The sequence below is a fragment of the Canis lupus genome, chromosome 34 (assembly GCF_003254725.2).
Source record: "Canis lupus dingo isolate Sandy chromosome 34, ASM325472v2, whole genome shotgun sequence".
In the NCBI taxonomy this organism is placed as follows: Eukaryota; Metazoa; Chordata; class Mammalia; order Carnivora; family Canidae; genus Canis; species Canis lupus.
This window is the reverse complement of record NC_064276.1, coordinates 36,461,547-36,483,536: the sequence shown is the minus strand read 5'-3', so window position 1 is coordinate 36,483,536 and position 21,990 is coordinate 36,461,547. Positions and strand designations below refer to the sequence as shown.

At 43.5% G+C, this 21,990-nt stretch overlaps 1 protein-coding gene across 1 annotated transcript in view; it reads right to left on the bottom strand.

Annotated features, from left to right (window-relative positions):
- FNDC3B (fibronectin type III domain containing 3B) overlaps nt 1-21,990 on the bottom strand; it is a 339,644-nt gene that overhangs the window by 247,309 nt on the left and 70,345 nt on the right. The window contains 1 exon segment of the mRNA XM_025425602.3: nt 19,209-19,347. Coding sequence (XP_025281387.1) covers nt 19,209-19,319 — 111 coding nt within the window. The 5' untranslated portion in view covers nt 19,320-19,347.

Here is a 21,990-nt window from a genome sequence, read left to right as displayed (position 1 = left end):
CAGGCTCTGAGGACGAGTTCTGTTCTAAGAAATGCAAGCCCACTCCCTGAGCCAGAGCCCATAATTCCCAATATGACAGTTAGGTGGTAAGGGAACCCTTAACTAACAACCAACAGTGGCTTTTATACAGAGGAGGTTTTATTCTCATAAAATCCTTGCCAAGTCCTTGAATTCCACTCGAACCCTAAGATGCACCAAGTTGCTAATCACTGACTATCACAATCACTAGATGCCACTTCTCATGGCCCAAGAGTAGGCATAAGAAAAATAAAAGAGGGCTCCGGGGACAATGGCATCTCTAGCTTCTATGCTTCCCAAAGTCACCCATCATTAACAAAAAAGACAAGAATGGATTAATAGGTAACCAAGGGAAGAGAAATCAGACAAACCAAGGAGGACATTTTTATGCACTGAAATCATGCCACTGCCTGCTGAAAATCTAGAATTCAAGAGTTCAAAAAGTCCATTTCATGAAACAAGCATCCTCAGAAGAATTACTGCTACATCTCTATTAATTCAGCAAATATCAGTAAGAGACCAGAACGGGCCAGACATTAGGAATAGAACGTTAGATAATACAGTTTGGCCCACTTCAGGCTGATGAACAGAACTTACATGGGATGAAGAAGGGTAGTGCAGGGGAAGGGTGGGTGTAGAGTTTAAACAAAAAGAAAACATTTATAGATAGTGGTAAGGGCTATAAAGAGAATACAATAGCAGCTTGTAACAAGTCCTACATTGCTACTTTAACTGTACACTGCCTTGAATAAAGAGATTCTATTACAAAAAAGAGCTGCTAGTTGCTAAGAATAAAAATATAGCCTTAACTTAAATGGAAAAAATGCAAAATGTAATATAGATGGCCAAATGTAGGTTAAAAGCCTCTTTTAAGAGAGCCACAAATGCCAGAGTCTAAGGTTTCAACTACAGGTCTTTCAAGATAAAAACCAAGAATCTAAAAGACCAAAATTCTATGTAAGCTTTCCCTGGCTAAAAGTAACAGCTACCAAATATCCTTGGGCACTTGAAGCACCATGACATCTACTTCACTAATTTTTGTTTTATTAAATGTATTTTTCACATAGCTCTTCACCAAAAATATAATTCTTTCTTTTCCTTTAGTTGAAAATTATGCTCACAGAAAACAAAATCTGGTTACTGTCAATACCACTTCAGGGTTAATCTTTCTCAAAAATGTCCATCGGGTGAGGGATGCCTGGGTGGCTCAGTCGGTTGGACATGTGAATCTTCACTTCAGCTCAGGGCATGAGATTGAGCCCAGAGCTCAGAGTCTGCTTGAAGTTCTCACTCTCTCTCCCTCTGCTTCTACTCATGCTCCCACTGTCTCTCTCTCTCTCTCTCTAAATGAAATCTTTAAAAAAAAAAAAAAAAAACTATCCAAATGAGATACAACTTCTTCTACCCCTCACTTCCATCAATGCACCCCATGCCCATAGGCTGGGCTCTGGCCACACTCACAGGGAATGAGCAGTTTAAACTGCTTTTCACCTAACCAGCCCCACCTTGAATATGGTTTGCACACTGATTCTAAAATGTCTCCCACCATTTAGATCCAGCTACCCCATATCTAGTTTTGACTGGCTAACGAGGAGTAATATGACCCATGCTGCTGTGGTACTTCATGTCACGCACCTCTGGTAAGCTATGCATTGAACCTGAACAAACTATCAGAATCTCAAGGTCAGTTCAGTGAAGAAACATTTAACTGCCTATAGTCCCAATATTCCAATATCTTTTAAACCTATTTCCATGTTGGCCATGTCCTTCAGTTAACACTGTTCTTCCCCCTAAGACATAATCAAGAAATTATGTACCCACAAAGAATGTTCTCATCCTTCTGATAGGAAATCAGTCCCTACTATTTTGTCATTAAATATTCTAGAGCTAACTTTTTCTTTTTCTTTTTTTTTTTTAAGATTTTATTTAGATATTTGACAGAGAAGAGAAAGAGCACAAGCAGGGGGAATGGCAGGGAGAGGGAGAAGCAGACTCTGCTGAGCATGGAGCCTAATGCAGGGCTCAATCCCAGGACTCTAGGATCATGTGACCTTAGCTGAAGGCAGACACTTAACCGACTGAACTACCCAGGCATCCCCAGAGCTAACTTTTCTATATTACTCTATTTTTTTCAATTGCTTAAAATTAACACTACTATTGCCTGGTGGCTTACGCCCACTGACATAAAATCAGAAGGGAGTACTAATAGGTCATATTCCAGGGTTTGGGAAGGATTTTACAGAACAGAGAATGCTCTCCCTCCCCACCACTGTACAGTATGTTGTTACTTATTCAGCCCTTGACTTTCCATCCATTAAACTTATTCAAATCAAAGCCCAATGTAATTATTGAAGCCTTGATTTTTTGAAAACATTTGCTGAGTAGTTACTATGTGTCAGGCCCTTTATAAAGCACTGATGATTCTAAGATGAGAAAGAGGACATCCTACTTATTTGTGTGCTGGTACAAGGGTAGAAAATACAATTAATTGTAATGACATATGACTATTTGGCTTCTAAGAGCTATGGACACCAAAGAAAGCACTGAGAAATCAGAGAAAGTCACAGATGGGAGGGACACTGAAGGCAGGAGCAAGAGACTGCAAACAGATAAGCAAAAGAACAATTGCATGAGCAAACGCATGCACGGAGGCCTGCACGGGAGGATGTATTTAGAGTCCCGACATGGCCCTAGAGGCATACGTGTGGCACAGAGGGGTACAGGTGAGCCTGCAGAGCAGGGATACCTAGGAAAAGCCTTTGTTCACCCCACTTAGAAGCCTGGACCTAATCCTGTGAACAGCAGTCCTTCCCGGTGGGAAAGCAACACTACTAAAATGACTGAGAGCAAGGAGAAACTCAAACTGAGATGGGAGACACTGAGCACATGGAGACCAGTGAAGACATTAATGGAAAAAAATCCACTTCTGATATAATTCAGGGATCGTGTTGTGCAAAGGTTGTGCGAGCCAGGTCCCAGGGTTTGCTGCGGACAAGTCCTGCCCTACCTCTTTACCAACGTTGAAGTTTCTAAGATTATGGATGCATTGTAGTGTCTACAGCTCTACTTCCTTTTTTTCCTACTTCCCGTCACTCTAGTGCTGTTCTCTGTGACTCCGCCACTTCCATTTCCACCCTGCTACCATTGACAGGCATCCATAGTCAGCCCCTGGCTCGTGCCTCCTCAACTTCTTCTGTCGTTTATTTCTTCTCTTCGGGTTCTTGGCCCTTACTCTAAAAAGCTAAGCCCAAGAGCATTCAACAGGCAATCTAGCATTCCCTTCCTTTGTATCTAGTCAACTCACTGAGCAGTCACAGATTATGTTGTCCACCTACCACACTTGTGATGGGTTTGCACACTGCGAACAGAGGACTTGTAGGATACTGGGAAACCAGATCTAATTAGGAGTCAAGGAGAACCCATTACTCATTTCCAAGGGTCCAAAATTAATCATATCCCCCAAACACTGGCTTTCTGATTCTTCAATAATTCCATTTCAAACTAGTTAATTCATCGTTTAAATCCCGAAGTTAGAGTTTGCCTTTTATCATACTGTACATACACAAAGAGGTTTGAAAAGGACTCACAATTTTAGATAAAACCATACCACCTACAACACCATCTTTAAATTTAAAAAAGCCAATCTTAAGCACTTCAAAGATTTTTTAAAAATGAGTATGCAACAGCACATATTTCTTCCACGTGTTTAAGCGTCTTTTCCTCCCATGCTAGATGTTGAGATAAAATTAAATGGAGCTCAGGCCAGAGCTGTCTTCTAAACAACATGCTAGATTGTAAATATTGAGTAGTTAGGTCACTCTCTGCTACTTTTAGGTCAAAAATGAATTGAAATTAAAATAAGAGTCAAGGGATCCCTGGGTGGCGCAGCGGTTTGGCGCCTGCCTTTGGCCCAGGGCACGATCCTGGAGACCCGGGATCAAATCCCATGTCGAGCTCCCGGTGCTTGGAGCCTGCTTCTCCCTCTGCCTGTGTCTCTGCCTCTCTCTCTCTCTCTCACTCTCTCTCTCTGTGTGACTATCATAAATAAATAAAAACTTTAAAAAATTTAAAAAAAATAAAAATAAAAATAAAATAAGAGTCCAAAAAAAAAAAAAAAAATCAACAGAGATAACCAAGCCATACAGTGAGAAACGCAAATCGGACAGATAGCAGGTGAATCCTGGTCTGCTCTTACAGGGCACTTAATGTTCTATCTCCATAGGCCTTCATCTAAAAAAGAGAGAGAGAGAGAGAGAGAGAGAATACCTCACATGTGCACTTAGAGAAAAAAGGAACCCTAATGCAGCCCTGGCATTAGGCCTTAGATGTAATATGTGCTCAATAAACAACTATTAGTGCTTCTTTTTCTTCAAATTTCTACCGGGGACCAATCTCGAAGAAAAAAGTGGCCTCTAAAGGGAGAGTAGGTTTAAAAAAAAAAAAAAAAAAAAAGGAATCTTTGTTTCATCTTCTTAAACAAAAAAAAACAAAAAAAAACAAAAAAGGCCTCAACAAACAAAAAATGCAGCAACAACAAAACCCACAACCTTAAAACCAGCCAATTCTCACCTCTGACCAGATTTTCTGAGACACATTCTGGCTTTCCTTAAAGGTTCACCTCCCAACTCATTCACATTCCTGTGTCTGGTCAGCTTCCGTGGATTCGGGCAAGAATAGTGACTTTGGAATCCATTCACAGAAGTTCTGAAATCTAAGCCCTTTACATCCACATAACAGTTTGGATTAATTGGAAATGTGTCTAATTAAGATTATCATAACGAAAGTCAGCAACAAAAAGTGATAAAGTAATGCCACAGTAGGTGGAAATTTCCTACTAACTATTCAGAATTCCAGGAAACCCTTTTCTTCACCCATCAGCTGCCTTCTCCAAGAACACAGGAAGAATTCAACTTGGCCAGACCCTCCAAGGAGCATCAGGCCTTTGCCTTTTCAAACACTTAAGCAAGTAGCTTGAGAGGTTATCCACCATACATTCCAGGAAAACAGAATCATACAGCTGGATACTTAAGACCATTAAAAAGTTTAAAGAAGCTGTCCAGATTTAAGGTTTCAAGACAAACAGACTGCAAGCACTCCTCAAAAATGTAATGCTTTAAGATTTTCCTTTCTAGATCTTGGTAGCAGAGCTCTGCAAGCAAAGCTTTTGGAAAGCTGGGCGCACGTTCGTCCTCCCGGGCTTGGAATGAGGCTCTCCCTGGGTGCGCACACATACCGAGCTGTACCAATGGACGGATTAGTCCAATTCTTCCCTCATTCTGCACCAAGTCCAAATTCAGGGCTGACACTAGTCTCTGCAGACAACGAAGGGAAAAATGTGACAAAGATTTTCCGGCCAGCCCCTGCCCGCCTGCCCCCGCCCTCGGCACACACTAGCACACAGCGGGTTCTGTGCACAGCTCTGATTCGGGGCCAGTCTGTGCACCATGACATCAGTGCAGCAGAATGAGCCAAGTTTAAACTCCATCTGGGACAAATAATGTCCAGGCACACTGTGACTTCTTTTGTTTATATACACTGACTAAATATGTCTTGGTGGTAAATGAACTAACGCTTAAGATTTATTTCCCAAGGCCTCCAAAACAATATTCTGCACCCCTGAAGCAACCCCCGGCCTCTGCGTCTCCTTCCAAGGCTATGCGTAAGTGATTTTTAACAGAACACATGATTTTGAAACATATAATTAACATCTTGAGGAGAGACAAAGTCCAAGCAGCCCTTCATCAATCTAAAACAAAGGGAACGAGGAACTGGCTAGCGAACGGGTGTGGTGTCCTGGCTCGCGGTGCAAATGCTGCGGGACACTCACTTCTGCAGCCGCCTGGAGAGCCAGCAGAAGCCAGCAGAAGCCGAGGTGGGAGGCTTAAGAAGTGCCCAAGCAGCAGAGGGGCCATTTTCTTTCCCTTTGAAGGATAAACTTAGGGTGGGTTTTTTTCTCTTGTAATTTTGGCATTACTTGAGAGACATAATTATAAACGCAGAATGGAAAACAAACAACCTAATAGGTTCAAGTCTTACAATAAGTTTTTAGACTTCTCCAGACACAAAAACTCTGCCTCTGGGCTGATGTAATTTTTGAATGGAAATGAAAGGCGGGGCTTGGGAGGAAAAGCAGGCAGACAAAAAGGTCATCTCCTTAGCTCCCGGGGTGAGCCTCCCTAGGACAAGGAACCCCTGCTTCCCTTCCTTGTCATCAAGGGCTCAGGCTCTGTCTCTCCGAAGTTGCTGACAACCCCAGGGGGGAATCTCCAGGAAAGAACCGTTCCCCCAAGGAAAGAAAGGGAGGAGCTCTGGTGACCTGGGCCTCGGATGACTTCACCCCCAGCTCCTCCTCCAAGCTCAACCCACGCCTCCAGGCCTCAGACTCCACCACTACCACCTGGTCGGCAATTTTCAGAAGCTCTAGATCCAGGATCACTGCCACCTTCCAGAGCTACTGGGAAGATGACAGAACAGGAACACTCTTCGCAACGAACTGTATAATTTACTATCAGGCAAAAACCCAGTCCCCAGAGTCTCTCCCAACTGTTTACCTGAACAAGACAATATAATATGCTTAACCCAAGCAACCCCACCCTTCCTGGAAGGTAGGTTCTGCATGGACTCAAATCCCAGTTCTGTGATTTGCCAGATGCAAGTACTTAACCTTTCTTGCCTCCGGTTCTGTCCGTAAAAATGATCACCACCTTATGGGGTGTGTGATTACTGGATGAAATGATGTATATAAGTGCTTAGCACCATTCCTAGCACCTCATAAGCCCTCAGTTATTATTCACTCCCTCCACCACAGAGGGAACAAAAGGAATCAAAATATCAAACAATAGCCATTCTTTCCAACAACCCAACTTACAAGCCCACAAATAACCACTCAACTAAAAGTGGAGACCAAAAGCCCACTGGTGATCGGCAAGCTAACAGAGTAACAACATTGAGGTTTGAGGTAAATGCCAAAAACTCAGATATTTGGAATTCTTTCAATGTCAAACCTCTGACCTTTAATCAACCTTCTTCTACATTGCCCTGGAAGAGGCAACCTTATAGAATCTTTTCCCCTTGGTGTTACAATAATGGTCAGAAAATGAGTCACTGCTTCCCTCCAAAGGAGGAGCACACAGCCTGGTGTGGGGCCTGTCCTCAAGGCTCCTTATGGGAGGCTCTGTTAAGTTCCAAGGCCGCTTGAAGAAGCAGGATGTGCAGAGGCAGTTGATTTAAAAAAAAAAAAAAAAATGGGAAAACTCTTCAGCGCCTGACCCTGAGAAAAAACACTTTAAAAATGAGACAATGGGGGCTCTTGAAAAGTAAACTAGTTGTGAACACTCATCTATTAAGGGATAATGTCCTCCATCACCCAACTCTACCTTCAATGGACTCCCCGGGTCTTTAAGACAGGCATTATTCACAGACAGGGTATATAAAGCCTAAGGTCCAAATTCCCTTCACAATCCCTAAAAGAAAAATATGGATGCTATTCCTTCATAATTCATATTATATTCATATTTATATTACTTTTATTTTCAGTCATGATTAAAGTCACCAAATACATTAAAAATAGCCATTTTTTTGAGGACGCTTTTTATATGGACTTTGTACAAGGTAATAAGATGGGTCTTAAACAGACCCATTCTGACAATACAAAATAAACATTAAAATGGTGATGTCAGGGGCACCTGGGTGGCTCAGTTGGTTGAACGTCTGCCTGCCTTTGGCTCAGGCCATGATCCCAGGGTCCTGGGATCAAGCCCCGCTTCGGCTCCCTGCTCAGAGGGGAGCCTGCTTCTCCTCTCCCTCTGCTCCTCTGCCAGCTTACGTGCTTGCGCGCTCTCTCTCTCTACAATAAATAAATAAAATCTTGGGGAAAAAAGTGGTAAACTCAGAAAAGATGTATGAGGTGCACAACTCTGACCAATTCAGCTACCAAACCACATCACTAAACGAAGCACACGATTCAGTCTGTCAAGGTTTCATTCTCCCAAGAACTAAAACAATCCAATACAAAGACCAAAGAAACTTGTCTGAAGTAGTAATACATTTCAGTCAATGCTGAATTTTTCTAATCCTTAGAAAACGCAAGAACATCTCTACACCTCTTAAAAACTTAAGTCATGAAACATAACCAGGTAATAAGCACAAGTCCATTTCTCTCCAAATCTAAGATCTGGCTCACATAATTTAATTTCCATTTCTTGAAAACAATAGGAATGGAACCCCGATGGCAGCTTTACTGATACACACTTTCTAGTCAACCTGTCCCCAAAGCTAGAACAGTTAGCTCCAGCTCTGTGCTGTCTCCATTTAACTGCCCAATTATTTGCCAAGCAGAAACCTTTAATGAAGTAATTTTCTAAATGCAGGCTGTCCATTTTATCCAAATGCAAACCTACTCTACCGCAAAGGGGTAAGGAATGGGCAATAAAGAGTGGATCTAGGAGAGGCAGGGTCAAATTATTCTAATTAATGATCGTGCTAAACACACCTGCTGCCCATAAAACACATTCCCTCTCAGCAATGATCTGATCTGATGGTCTCCTATTAAGGAAAAAGGCCCAGGGCTGAGAAGCAACACCGACATAGGAATTAACGCTAAAGTGGCCCGTGAATTCCGCTTTTTTCTGGAGGCCCACTAGAGCTCAGCTTCAATTTATTCTCAAGGTAGAGCTGACTGGAAAATTACTAAGAGGCACCTAGTTCTGGCCAATCCCAATTTAAACGGGGAAATAAATGTACTCTGAAGGCAGCTAAACCCAGAATTACCTTGATAAAATACTGTTGCTCCAGCAGCTGGCTCCTCGGCAGGCTGCTTACTTTACACACAGGCATTTTGAACTTAAAGATTCATCTTACTAATTTTATACAGTTTGCACACTATTGTCTTGTTTGGAGTGGAACATGTATCATTTCTATATAAGCTTATTTTTAAAATCAATCATTTGAACAAAAATAGAGAAAAGACTACCAATGTGAAAACGCTTGTATGCAAACATATATGTCTTAACACATGTAGATGGAGAACTGTCCCATCTTTCCTTCCTCTGTGTCTATTATTTTTACTGCGCTAGGAGATCCAGCAAGTCACATCACATTTTAACAGGACAAATACACATCAAAAGTAAACAGACCTTAGAGGCTGGGAAACCATCACAGTTCATCTTACTCTAAAGAGAAAATTAAGATACAAATGGTATTAAATGCCTCATCTAGGTAACACCAGGGAAAGTCTGCTTTAAAAAAAAAAAATCTGTTTCAGGAAGTATTTAAGGAATTCTCAATTCTCGGAGCCTCTAAAACGAGATCATAAACACAAGTATTTGCATCTCTGCCCTTGGAACGCTGATAGCTTGCATCTGTGTTTAATGTCCCCCAACTAGTCTGTAAACAGCAAAAGCAAGGCGCCTCCTGCCTTTCCTAAGCTTTAGTGAGTGCTCAATGTGGCACCGAATGGGGGCTCAAATTCTGTTCACTAAAAAGCAGAGGCCAAAAGAAACAATACATGGGCCCTAACTTGTAAGACGTATAATTGAAACCCTCCCAACTAAAGCCAGATGAACCAGAGCCCACACCAGTTCATTTCACAAGCCACAAGTAGAAAACTAAGAAGCTTAAAATCCTAAGTATGAGACACAAATGAGCATGCCTGAAAAACCAAACATTTTTGCTCTAAATAAAACACGAGAAGAGTGAGCACAAAATGCAGTTTTGTTTTGTTTTGTTTTTAAGATTTTCTTTATTTGAGAGAAAGAGAGAAAAAGGTCACAAGTAGAGGTGAGGGGAAGAGAGAGAAGCAGACTCCCCACTGAGTAGGGAGCTGGATGTGGGGCTCGATCCCAGGACTCCAGGGTCATGACCTGAGCCGAAGGCAGACGCTTAACCGACTGAGCCACCTAGGCGCCCCACAAAATTCGATTTCAAAGATAAAATGTTACCAGTTTCCAGGTGCCAAACTCAGACAGCCACTTGCACAGGCAAGTGCAGAAGCTGAGTGAAGTGGTCGGAGTACAGCTCCTGTCTAGCCTGGGCAGCTGCCACTCTTTGCCAATCAACTGTTGCCACGCGGGCAGACCAGCCCGGTGTTACTGGAGCTGCTGGGTTTTCCAGATTAACAGAAATATCCAGAATTTTATGTAAAGCTTCCAGTCTCTTTGTACCACCACCTGATTATCTCTCTTCATAATTGTATCAACTGTACAGAGGTGGGGAGGAGGACAAGGCCTGTGTGACAAATGCAACAGGTGGCCGGTTTTCAAGGCCTGGTTTAGATGAATTAACTGCTCATTTCAGCCATCCTTCACTCGTTCTGGGGGACTGACCCAACGCCACCTCAGACGCCAAGCAGAGCGTGAAAAAGAGACGCAGTGCCTACTCCTGGAGTTCACAGCGCGAAAGACCGTCTAGCTCAAAACAATCATAATGTTAAGACCACGGGAGAGTTTAAAATTGCCGTTATTTTGCAGCGCAACTTTGCCATGCCAGTGTTTTTCCTTAATCCTCTCCTTTTTGAAGGCGGCTCAATTTCTACCATTTGAAGGCTACAGACTAGAGTTTGTCTCGTATTATTACTGCCTTTGGCTAATTAAATTCTGAAGTGTCTCTCAACCCAGACAGCTCAGAGCTGTCATAATTATATGTCATACGTTGTAATTATTGTGGGTGCCACATATAACAACACCCCCTGATAATATGGCATCAACATTTTCCTTCATGAGACAGAGATTATGCGGAGGCTATGACTTTTCAGAAGCCTTTGTAGTGAGCGGAATTGGCAAACCTCAGGCAGAGAGTACTGTAAGCTCAGTCCACAGGCCTAGATAAACTCACACCTTTTTATTTCCAGTTAGAAGCAGGCCCTCAGCAGCAGAGGCGGCTTGTCTGTGATGCTGGCCAGGAGCTCTGGTTGAGGGGTGCTTGCAATCGGCATCTCTATGGGATCGTCAGCCCTGAGGGACAGACAGACCTCGAGGGGTGGACAGCCACGCTGGATGCATCCAGGACAAAAAGTTTCATTAAGAAGGGAAGCCTGGGTGGCTCAATGTTGAGCATCTGCCTTTGGCTCAGATCACGATCCTGGGGTCCTGGGACTGAGTCCCACGTCAGGCTCCCCGCATGGAGCCTGCTTCTCCCTCTGCCTATGTCTCTGCCTCTCTGCCTCTCTCTCTCTCTCTCTCTCTCTCTCTCTCTCTGTGTCTTTCAGGAATAAATAAATAAAATCTTAAAAAAAAAAAAAAGATGATGACAGCTGAACAGCCGAAGTTCAGAGAACAGAGGGTAGAATGTGCAGACACGGCCTGTCTGGGGTGCTACTCACACGAGCTCTGTGCTGAGCCTGCTATCCCTACACAGCACTCCCACTTCGTAAAACAGAAACCGGTCACATGATCCGCAGAGCTGAGCCACAGCCCTAGACTTGGCTGCAAGTGAGGTGCCTGTCCAGGCTCAGCCTCCCCACAGACGCTCCCAACCCGGCCTGGGCCCCCGCCCGCCGGTTCCCCTCCCGTGTGCTCCCAGGCCAAGGCACATCCTGCAATCCAAGCACTTCTCCTGGGGCTCTACGTATGTGTACGTTCAGCCTTTGTATTTTGGCAAGCCACTGTTTTGCTCCCCAACTCGGCTGCTCATTCCTTCAGGGTGAGAACAGTTGCCTTATTTATCTTCGCGTTGCCAACACCCAGCAGCACCTAATACAGCGCCTGCATGCAAGACATTTGACAAATACTCATTAAAATGAACAAATCGGGCTCCTGGGTGGCTCAGTGGGTTAGGTGTCTGCTGCGGCTCAGGTCACGATCCCAGGGTCCTGGGACTGAGCCCCACATCAGGCTCCCTGCTCAGCGGGGAATCTGTTTTTCCCTCTCCATCTGTGGCTCCCGGCTGCTCATGCTCTCTCAAATACATAAAAATCTTAAAAAAATAAATAAATAAAAAAGAAAATGAGCAAATCTATTACCCAGTGCCTCCTGAAATTCAGTTGTAAATCCTGCCCTCTCGCTCCTTTCCATCCCAAACCTTGAGGACAAGAAGATGACAGCATCTGGGCACCTGAGGCCTTTATGAGCGTGAGTGGCAGACAGCAGGTGGATGGCAGTTTGCGATGACCATTTTCTTACAACACTGGCACAAACCACATGCTTCTCATACGTCTTGATGCTAAAGAGTCTGCCCAAAGACCAAGCCTCCCCACGCTGAGCTTGCCAAACCCAACACCTGACCAACCTCTTTCCATTTTCAACCCAAACTCCAGCCTCTGAATAGGAGTCTATCATAAAAGGAGCCATTACATAATGTTCAGCAATAACAGCTACAGCCTCTATTTTAACTGCCAGTCCCATTCTCATCTGAATATCTCTCTTCTTCTGGGCAAACTTCCCAAGAACTGTTTATTCATTGGTCTACGCTATACGGATTGTAAAATGCCTTCTGGGTCTCCCTGACACGGTGGCTATAGGGATATTTAAAGAGTAAACCTGCGTGGTGAGAGGATTTGAACTCCTGAATGCAAGACGGGAGCCATCAAGAAAAAGTTATTAAGAAGATATCAACCCGAAGAGAAAAAGTCACTGGATTAGGAGGAGGAGCACATTTGATGTCAAAGACACGCCGATGACGAGCACCATCTGAATGTGGAAAGTTTTAATATGTTTAACGTGCTGTCTGGAAACGTGTACTCAAAAGAATGCTCCAGGAAATCTCTGGCCGTGTATTCCATCTAGGAGAAACAGAGGCGTTCGGAAAGAAACAAAAAGAGGAGGAAAAAAAAAAAACCTCAACTCTTGATAATATGACATGCTCAATGCTGATAAAAAGGCAGGGACAAAGTCAAGAGAACTGTGGACACGGCTGAGGTACTTTAACCTTCTGGCTTCCAGGGCAAGCCTGTTCGCACGTCACCCTGAACTGCTGGGAGAAACAAGTTTTCTGTTTACATTTAAGGAGATCTACTTCCTGAAGAAGAGGGAGTAGGAACACTCATTTGGCAATTAATACCTGCAAGCTTAAAAGGGTAAAAAAAAATGAAGACGACGTAAGAAATATGACAAAACATGTGCTAGTTGCCCTCTAAGAACAGTAGGACGGAGAGGCATCTGACTCTCCCTACCCCACTGGTCCCCTAATGAACATACATAGGAGAAGAGTCCCCAACAGTACAAGAATATAAAGTGGCAGACGTACCACCCTCCAGGAGGGTATAACTATCCCATATTAAATAAGCAAATCAGTAAAGTCTACATTAACACTTCTGTCCTTAACTTAATGGTTTCCTTACTTAAACACTGGTGACTGTTGTAATTCTTCTTCAGAGATTATTAAAATCCTAAAACCAAGAGAAGAACACCTGGGTGAGTCAATCAGTTAAGCATCCAACTCCTGATTTCAGCTCAGGTCATGATCTCAGGGTCGCGGGATGGAGAGCCCTGCATCAGGCTCCCTGCCCAGCACAGAGTCTGAGTTTCTTGCCCTCTGCCCCTCCCCCCTGACTTGTGTGCTCACGTGTGCGCTCTCTCTCTCTAATCTTTAAATAAAAAAATAAAATACAAAACCAATAGAAAAAAGTTGGAAATTGGGCTGATATTTATTCTTTCTTTTCATTCTTCAAACTAGCAGTTACCTTTTTATTTTTTTATTTTATTTTGTTTAAACCTCTAAAACCAAAGACAGTTAAATTTATGTACCATAGGTTCTGAAAATGTAGACACCAATATTCTGATTGCTGATGGGCATTCACTATGGTTTATATAGCTATACACAAAACCTCAGGTCAGGAAACCTGGCAAGCATAGTACATTGTCAGGCATATGAAGGGAAGCAAAACTTTATTTAGCTACACTGATCTATTCAGAGGTAGGAGAAATTATAGTGAGAGGAGCAGAGGTACTTTATTTAGAAAACAATAATTCAAAATACAGCTGTTCCATTTCACTCCTCATTAGATATCCAAGAGAAATGAAAATATAAATCCACACAAAAATTTGCACACAAAGGTTCACAGCAGCATTATTCATAAAAGCCAGAGCGAAAACAACCTAAATGTCCATCAACTGATGAATGGATAAACAAAGTGATACGCCCATGTGACAGAGTTTCACTTGCCAGTAAAAAGGGTTTAATGTAGTGATCATGCCATTACATGGATGAACCTTGAAAACACTACGCTAGGTCAAAAAAGCCAGACACAAAAGACCCCATGTTGCAGGATTTCATTTATATGAAATGTCCAGATTGGGCAAAAGACCTACAGAGAGAGAGTCGATTAGGTTGCCTAGGAGTATGGGGAAGGAAGAACTGGGAAGCGACAGCACCAGAGTTTCTTTTTATCATGATTAGAAGGTTCTAAAATTGTGGTCATGGTTGCACAACCATATAGCAAATTCCATTGGATTGTATACTTTAAAAATAAGTGAATTACATGGCATGTGGAGGATATCTCAATAAAGCTGTTAAATAAGCAAAGCTGCTGAGTTGCTTCTGTCCACACTGTGTTCACTATTGTTCTTATTCATTTAGCTGATAATATATATATTTTTAATCTTCATTCATAATGAGGATGACTTTTCATGTTGAGGAAAGAATCATCCTTTCACTGTTACCCCTATAAAATGACCAACCAAAGCTTCGAACTTAACATGACTCTGGATAATGAAAATTAACAGTCTCTTATTTAGAGGGCCAGAACAGAGCAGCATATCTTGGCAAGAACTTGAACTAACTAAATCCAGAAACCATCAGGACAAAAATCAGGAGGAGGCGGTGGCCTGTGGGGGACTGGAGAGCTTTCTCATGACTGTGGTGGTTCTTTTGCATATACGGAAATGTTTAGAATGTCCTCTGCACAGCTGCAAAGTATTAAGGATGCTGTAAACACACACAAGGTAAGCTTCGCCATATATACTCCTGACACATGTAGAGGCATAGTTCCGTGGCCAGTGGGCAGCTCTCTATGATGGTATTATCCAACAGGTGGTTCAAGTGCAGACCCTCCCTTAAAATGTCACCCCCCCCCCCACAAGGGTGTGCCAGGCAGGGCCTGCGTTGTCCCTCATTGAGGTCAACCCTGTGTCTCCACAGGTCCTGGTTGAGATGCAAAGGTAATGAACGCCTCCGATGCACAGCACAGTGAAAGCCTCAAAGCATGAGTAGAGCTCTCCATGCCAATAGTGCTCTTACAAACATGGTGAACGTCCTAAAACCCACCAGGCTTTGTGCAAGAAGGGTGGCAGGCACCAATCTCACAAAATGGCACAGTACAAAAAAGGCAAAGATCGCTTTATGCCCAAGCGAAAGTGGCATTAGGAGAGGAAGCACAGTGGCTCTGGTGGGCCAACTATGCCGATTTTCTGCAAAAAGGATAAAACTACAGAGAAGATTGTGCTAGGCTTGGATGTGTTGGGCCCAACTTCAGAACTAAGAGAATGCCGGCTATCGAGTGACGCAAACCGGGGCAGCTGGCTGGCTCAGTCAGTAGAGCATGCTGCTCTTGATCTCGGGGTTATAAGCTTGAGCCCCAAATTGGGTTTAGAGATTGGTTAAAAATAAAAATTAAAAGAGATGAAGCCTTTTGAACTGGGAGGAGATAAGAAGAGAAAGGGCCAAGAGATCTAGTTCTAAGCTTCTATTTTGTTATATTATGAAGACAATAAAATCTTGAGAGTATGCTCAGAAAATTAAAAAAAAAAAAAAAAAAAACAGAAAACATTTGGAGAGCTCACATTCTCTGAGGAGTCCTGATCCTTGAACACAGATCCCCTGAGCATCACACCGCACGGGCCCTTAAGAGGAGGCAGCAAATACCAACAAGTGTCTCAGGCAAGTACTCAAAACTCATGCAGACTTTTGGACCTTTGGCCTTTGTTCTTTTTGGTTAACCCCCCATGCCTCCTCTCTCCCAACCTCCTCTCCGGTATTTTCCCATGGATTTTGGTTTTGCTTGCTCCTTGGGTCTGTCTTCCCCTTCGTCTTAGCCCAGGTTCCACACAAGGCCCCCGAGGATACTGCTATACGAGGTCAAAGCTAAATGTTAGAGCCCAAAGGAAAGAGCAGAGGAAATGAGGGAGACCCAGATGGAGCCCCGGCGGGGGGGAGGGGGAGAGAAGAAAAATGTCAGGCACACAGGCTGCTGCCCAGGCCGAGGCACAAGGACACAGAGGCAACCTCAAGGCAGGATAAATCTTGGGTTGACCCTGCTAAGATGGCTATTTTCAAACCACTCTGCCCACTTAACAACTGTGTCCCAATAAGAGGAACTTAACCTATAAATGTTCATGCTGTTAGAACAATCATACCTGATTAGAAAGACAAATATTTCCCTTCAATGAGAATTTTATTCTTAATTATTTATTTATTCATGAGAGACACAGAGAAAAGAGGCAGAGACACAGGCAGAGGGAGAAGCAGGCTCCCTGCAGGGAGCCCGATGTGGGACTCGATCTCAGAACCCCGGGGTCATGCCCTGAGCTGAAGGCAGACGCTCAACCAGAGCCACCCAAGTGCCCCCCCAGTGAGATTTTTAGAATACACATAGCGCCAGTTTGAGAAGTTTGAGATTCAATGGTGTATAAAACAAATGAGCAGCTTTTCTCATTCCAGGCTTTAAAGACTGCTTCCTAAATAAAATATAAAAATGTGATTTTATTAACTAAGATTATTAAGCAGCTTCTACTTAGAGCTGAGGTAGACACGGAGAGCAGTGACATGCTGCATGGCCTGAAGATGTCCGTAGTCTTTTCAGATTTTGGTCATTTGTAGGTGCAAGAAAGGTTACTTCTGAAGAGAGAATTAGAAAACTCTAAGGCTGCTGGAGATCATAAACTACAAAAGGGTGTTCTGTGCACACCAAATTATAGCAATGAGGAAGAAACCATCAAAACACAGAAATAGAGCACAAGAATATGGACAGGTGGGCAGCCCCTGTGGTACAGCAGTTTAGCGCTGCCTGCAGCCTGGAGTGTGATCCTGGAGACGCGGGATCGAGTCCCACGTCAGGCTCCCTGCATGGAGGCTGCTTCTCCCTCTGCCTGTGTCTCTGCCTCTCTCTCTGTCTCTATGAATAAATAAATAAAATATTTTTTAAAAAAATATGGACAGGTGGTCTCAGGGCTCCAAGTACATATGCAAACAGGAATTAGGTGATTGAGCGGAGTCCCACGATGCTTTCCAAGTTGAGTCACATCTGAATACCTTGGGTTTTTTCTCCTTTTAGTTAGTGAAAAGGGAGACCAGACGCTGCACTTTAAACTATTCATGGCACTTTGGAGATCTTCCTGGGAGCAGAGCACAGGGAGAATGATGAAGGGGCAAGGGCTAAACCCAGAAGGCTGACAGCCACCGCCCTGCACTTGGATGTTACTCCAGGTGTGACAGGACAGCTCTGAGTGGGGCACTGACATGATGTGGGTGTTTTTCAAGATTTTATTTACGTATTTGTTTGAAAAAGAGAGCGAGAAAGAGAGCAAGTGTGTGTACATGTGCAAGCAGGGGGAGTGGCAGAAGGAGAGAGAATCCCAAGCAGACTCCTCACTGAGTGCAGAGCCCAACGCGGGGTTGGATCTCATGACCTGAGCCAAAACCAAGAGTCGGATGCTCCTGAGCCACCCAGGTGCCCCTGATGTGGATATTTTTGGAAACTCTCTCAAACGACCTCTGTATGGCAAATATCTTCTGCTGGCAAAAGTAGAAGCAGAAGAGACCAGTGAGAAGGACTGTCCAACCCTGGTGAGAGATGCCGGCCTGGGAGTCCAGCAGCAGCAGCGCAAATGAAGTAGACGTGGCAAATTATGGCTTCAGCAAATGCTCCTGAGACAAAGCCAACAGGCCTTGCTGACAGGCTCGAGAGAGGAAGACGACAAGATGCAAGGGAAGACTCTGGGTTTGATGCGCAATGGAGCTGAGGAAGCAGAGGCTCTACTCAGAGAACACCCAGGGTAAGGGGGGCAGGGACAGGAAGTGGTAACTACACAGGGATGCAGAGTCAGGGGAGAGCATCTTGTTCTGTTGGGTGATGGAAAGGCATAGTTGTTTGTGGGTTTGAGGTAAAAGATACTATAGTACGTCTGGTGGAAAAGACCCAGAGAGAGATTAAAGAGTCAGGAAGGGAGATGACTGTATCCGTGGTAAGAAGGGGCGACATGCATTCCACCGGCAAACATTTACTGAGGACCTATTAGATATTCTTTGTTCTTGAGAGGTTCATGGTCTAAAGCAGAAGAAAGTAATATAAATAAGTCAGGCAGCAAAGTAAGACCCAACTAGAGACACAAAGTATGACTGTACGACAGTGGATAAAGGGTGTTCAGGTACCAGGATAGAGTGTGGGGAGGAAAAGCAAGCACATACGGATATCAGGTGAATGGCTGATTAACTTATTTGAATTACTGATCCAGTTTGGGTAAATATTTCTCAAGCCATTGTTCCCAATTTTACTTTTCATAAGACAGACTTTTACTTTCATGCTCCTAAGGAACTTCACAGAGACAAAGGATATCTGTGTGGTGTAAAATGGAGCAAACCCAGTTTTCGTAGTCAAGAAAAAAAATCTGTTATCAGAACAGTTCATCTAGTAATCTTTTTTTTAAAGCTTTACTTACCACTTAAACTTCTTCCCAAGTGCTACATAAATGAGTTCCGAAATCTCTTTTCTATTTTGGGACATTCAGTAATACTGACAAACAAGTTTTACAGAAAATAAGTACTGTCCCTTTGTGAGCAGTGGGCTCTACGTTTGGCAGCACCGCTCGAGGGGCCAGGCGGGGGTCCCTGTGGGCCTGGGCATCTTGCCGAGGTCGGTCAGCCCCGGTGTGAGATCAAAACCTGACTCACCTGCTGAGTGTCCTGCTCTGGCCAACCGGGCCAACCAGTCAAGTACAACAGAGGACACGAATACACAGTCCTTGTATTCCAAAGATTTGTACACATTGTCAAAATGATCCATCAAAAAAAAAAAAAAAAATCAGACTTTTTTTTGATGCTTCAACAGTAGTATCAACTGAATGAGGCAAGACTTCCTGTTAACAAAAACTGTAATTGGATATTTTTAAAAATCATCTAGTAATTCTACAACGAAAACGCTTACCTCTGGAACTATTAATGTTCACCATCACAGATCCCTGAATCGCAAGCTAAAACGATGCCTGGGTTAGTGTTTTCCACTTGCACAGTTTGACCTTATATCTCCCTCTTCCCACACCCACCTGCTGGGCTGCGTCTCCATTCACCAAGTGAGGCATCATGGCTACTTCTCCGTTCAGCAATGGTGGCAGTTCCAGTGGGATCTGGTCGGTCATCATCATTGTGACGTACATTCATGGAGAATTTCCCTCAACTGGCTTCCTGCAAAAGAACCGCCATTTCTTAGAAAGGACTCAGGACCCCCAAAAGTCACTTATAAGAACATCAGCAACTTCAGTGCACCATCACGAAGTCAGCTGAAAATCAAATTATCCTAATCCCATAGTGCTGCATTATTATGCCAGGTCTGAGGCAGGCGTGGGGGTGGGGGGGAGTGGAAATCAAGCAAAAGCAGGGAAACAGCTTGGACTAAACCTCCGACTCCAGTCTCCAAGCAGCCGTGTGAACATAACCTCCCGGACCTAGACTTGATCATTGTTATAAAAATTTTTTAAACGTATGAATAATAGTAACTACCCTACCCCAGGGATCTTTCTGGGGCTAAAATGAGAAAATACTGTGAGGGGGTCAAGTGTCAAACAAAAACTGGTGGTATCATTACCTTTAATTACAGAAAATAAGGCCAAAGAGGATGGCCTATAAAAACAGGTGTTCCCTTTCATTAGGATCAAAACACTGTTCATAAGCAGTTAATCCAAGTAAGTTAACAAAGGTTGGACTGCAATTGTTGCAATTTCTGACCTTGTCACTAATTTGGTAATTAATCATGTTCTAATTCTCTCTGCCCTCGTCATTTCCTTGAATTGAATGCACCTGCTGTGCATTTATACATTTATCACCGTGCAGCTCTTGAACCTCCTTGTATCTGAGAGAGAGCCCACGGGCCTGGTGCGGAGGAAGGCTGAGGCTTTCAGGTAGACCACCTTGCCTCCGCAGAATGATTTTCATATAAATACTCAAAACAGCACAAACCCCAGTCTTATTTCAAAATGGTACTTGCTACCAATAACTAGCTTTCCAATTCAACAGTGGGGAAAATGACAAATTCCTATTTAGAATTATAACTTGTTCTTCAAGAAGTACTTATATAACCCTTCACTTATGCCTAAGAACTTAGGGCACAAAAAGTTTAATATCACCTGCAAAGAAGAGTAAACAAAGACACATTTTAAATCCATACAGAAATAAATACACATATATATTCATCATTCATAATGAAGACCCTCCCCCCAATATCAAATTCGAGGGTATCTTATCAATGAATCCTTCAATACTCAATATCCAAATCAGGCAAAAACAGTGGGACAAATCATTTAATGATGGTCTCAAATTTGTCTCAGACACGTGACAGAAAACATTTTTTCTCATTCTTAAACCCCTCCATTCTGAACATTAAATATACTTCCCTCTCCTGCAATCCCACCCAAAAGAAACTCCTTCCCTGGAAGTATCAAATGATGCATAAAAGCCACCCAAGAGATTGTAAAGTTTTTTATTTTAAAAAGGTAAAATTTTACACTATTCATTATAACCCCATTTGGAGAAACTAATTATTTTAAGCACCAAACAACGAAGTCTTGTCCCAACTAGGAAAGCACATTCTATAATAACAGGTCTTATAATTCAGTGTTAATAGTACCATCATGCTGTTTTATGAGGCAATTACTCAGTTCCTAAGCAAATAAAAAGTACAAAACCCAAAGCCCAATAGTTTATCCTGATGAAGGAAACAGATTCTTACACAATAAAATTAACGAAGATAATTCCATTGACACTATCATGACATCACTGTTTGACTGAGTAGGTCAAATAAGGGAGAACTGATGTCTATTTCAATTTTATTCCTAATATACTTAATCCTCCTAGTGCATGAGGACAGGACAGCTACTTTCCCCAGACTGCTGATGCTACACAGGCTTGTTTCTTAAGTGGAATGTTTTATTTCATGCTTCTTCCAAACTGCAGGTTGGATAAACAGGGCAGTAATTTACATCAGGGTCTGAGTATAAAGCCCCCGGGGTGAAGTAGCACTCTCCCCCCCCCCCCCCCCCCCGACTCCTCCCAGGAGCAGTTCTAAGGCATCTGCTGGTGAGGCTGTGGTGCGGGTTATGGCTCGGACTTCCCTCCCTTCCCTGCTAGAGCTGGGCCAAAGCCCTTTGCCACATGAGCAGCCCCGGTCATCTCAGGGACAAGTGCAGGGATGGAACCCGCTTCTCTTTTTCTCACCCCGAGAGGCAGCGGGAGCAAACAGACTTCAGGGCCTGCCCCCACGTATTTTGAGCCTCTCAGAGCTTCCATTAGGCCAGAGAATAGCAAATAATGATCCCCACCCCCCCAATCCACCCAAACCACACAGGACTGAGGTCCTCAGTTCAGGACCTACTTTGGGGTGTAGCTCCTTATGCTCCATGGGGTCCAACCCAGCTGCCGGATTTTGCAGTACTGGGGCTTGAGACTCCGATCCTATTAGCCAGTGTTATTGTATTCCTAGTTCTCACTGCCTCTTGGGGATAACTGCAGGTACCGGGTGGCAGGAGACAGTTGTAATCTGAAACAAAATTCAGGCGTTCCTGGTCTCCTGTCCCTAATACCAAAGACCATCTCAAAGCCAACGTATCTAATGGTGACAATTCCAATTTAAGAAAACTTCTGGTGGGTGCCAAGTTAAACAATGGCACTTGCTATTAACAGAACGCTCTCAAGCACAGATGTCAGGTCCAAATTATGGAGTTAAACTCCAGGCTCTGCCAACTGGGGGCTTAAGGGGATAGAACCTCATGAGGCTTAGAAAGGTCCTATAGATGTAGGATGGGAGAGGAGGGGAGACTCACACAGAGTCACGAA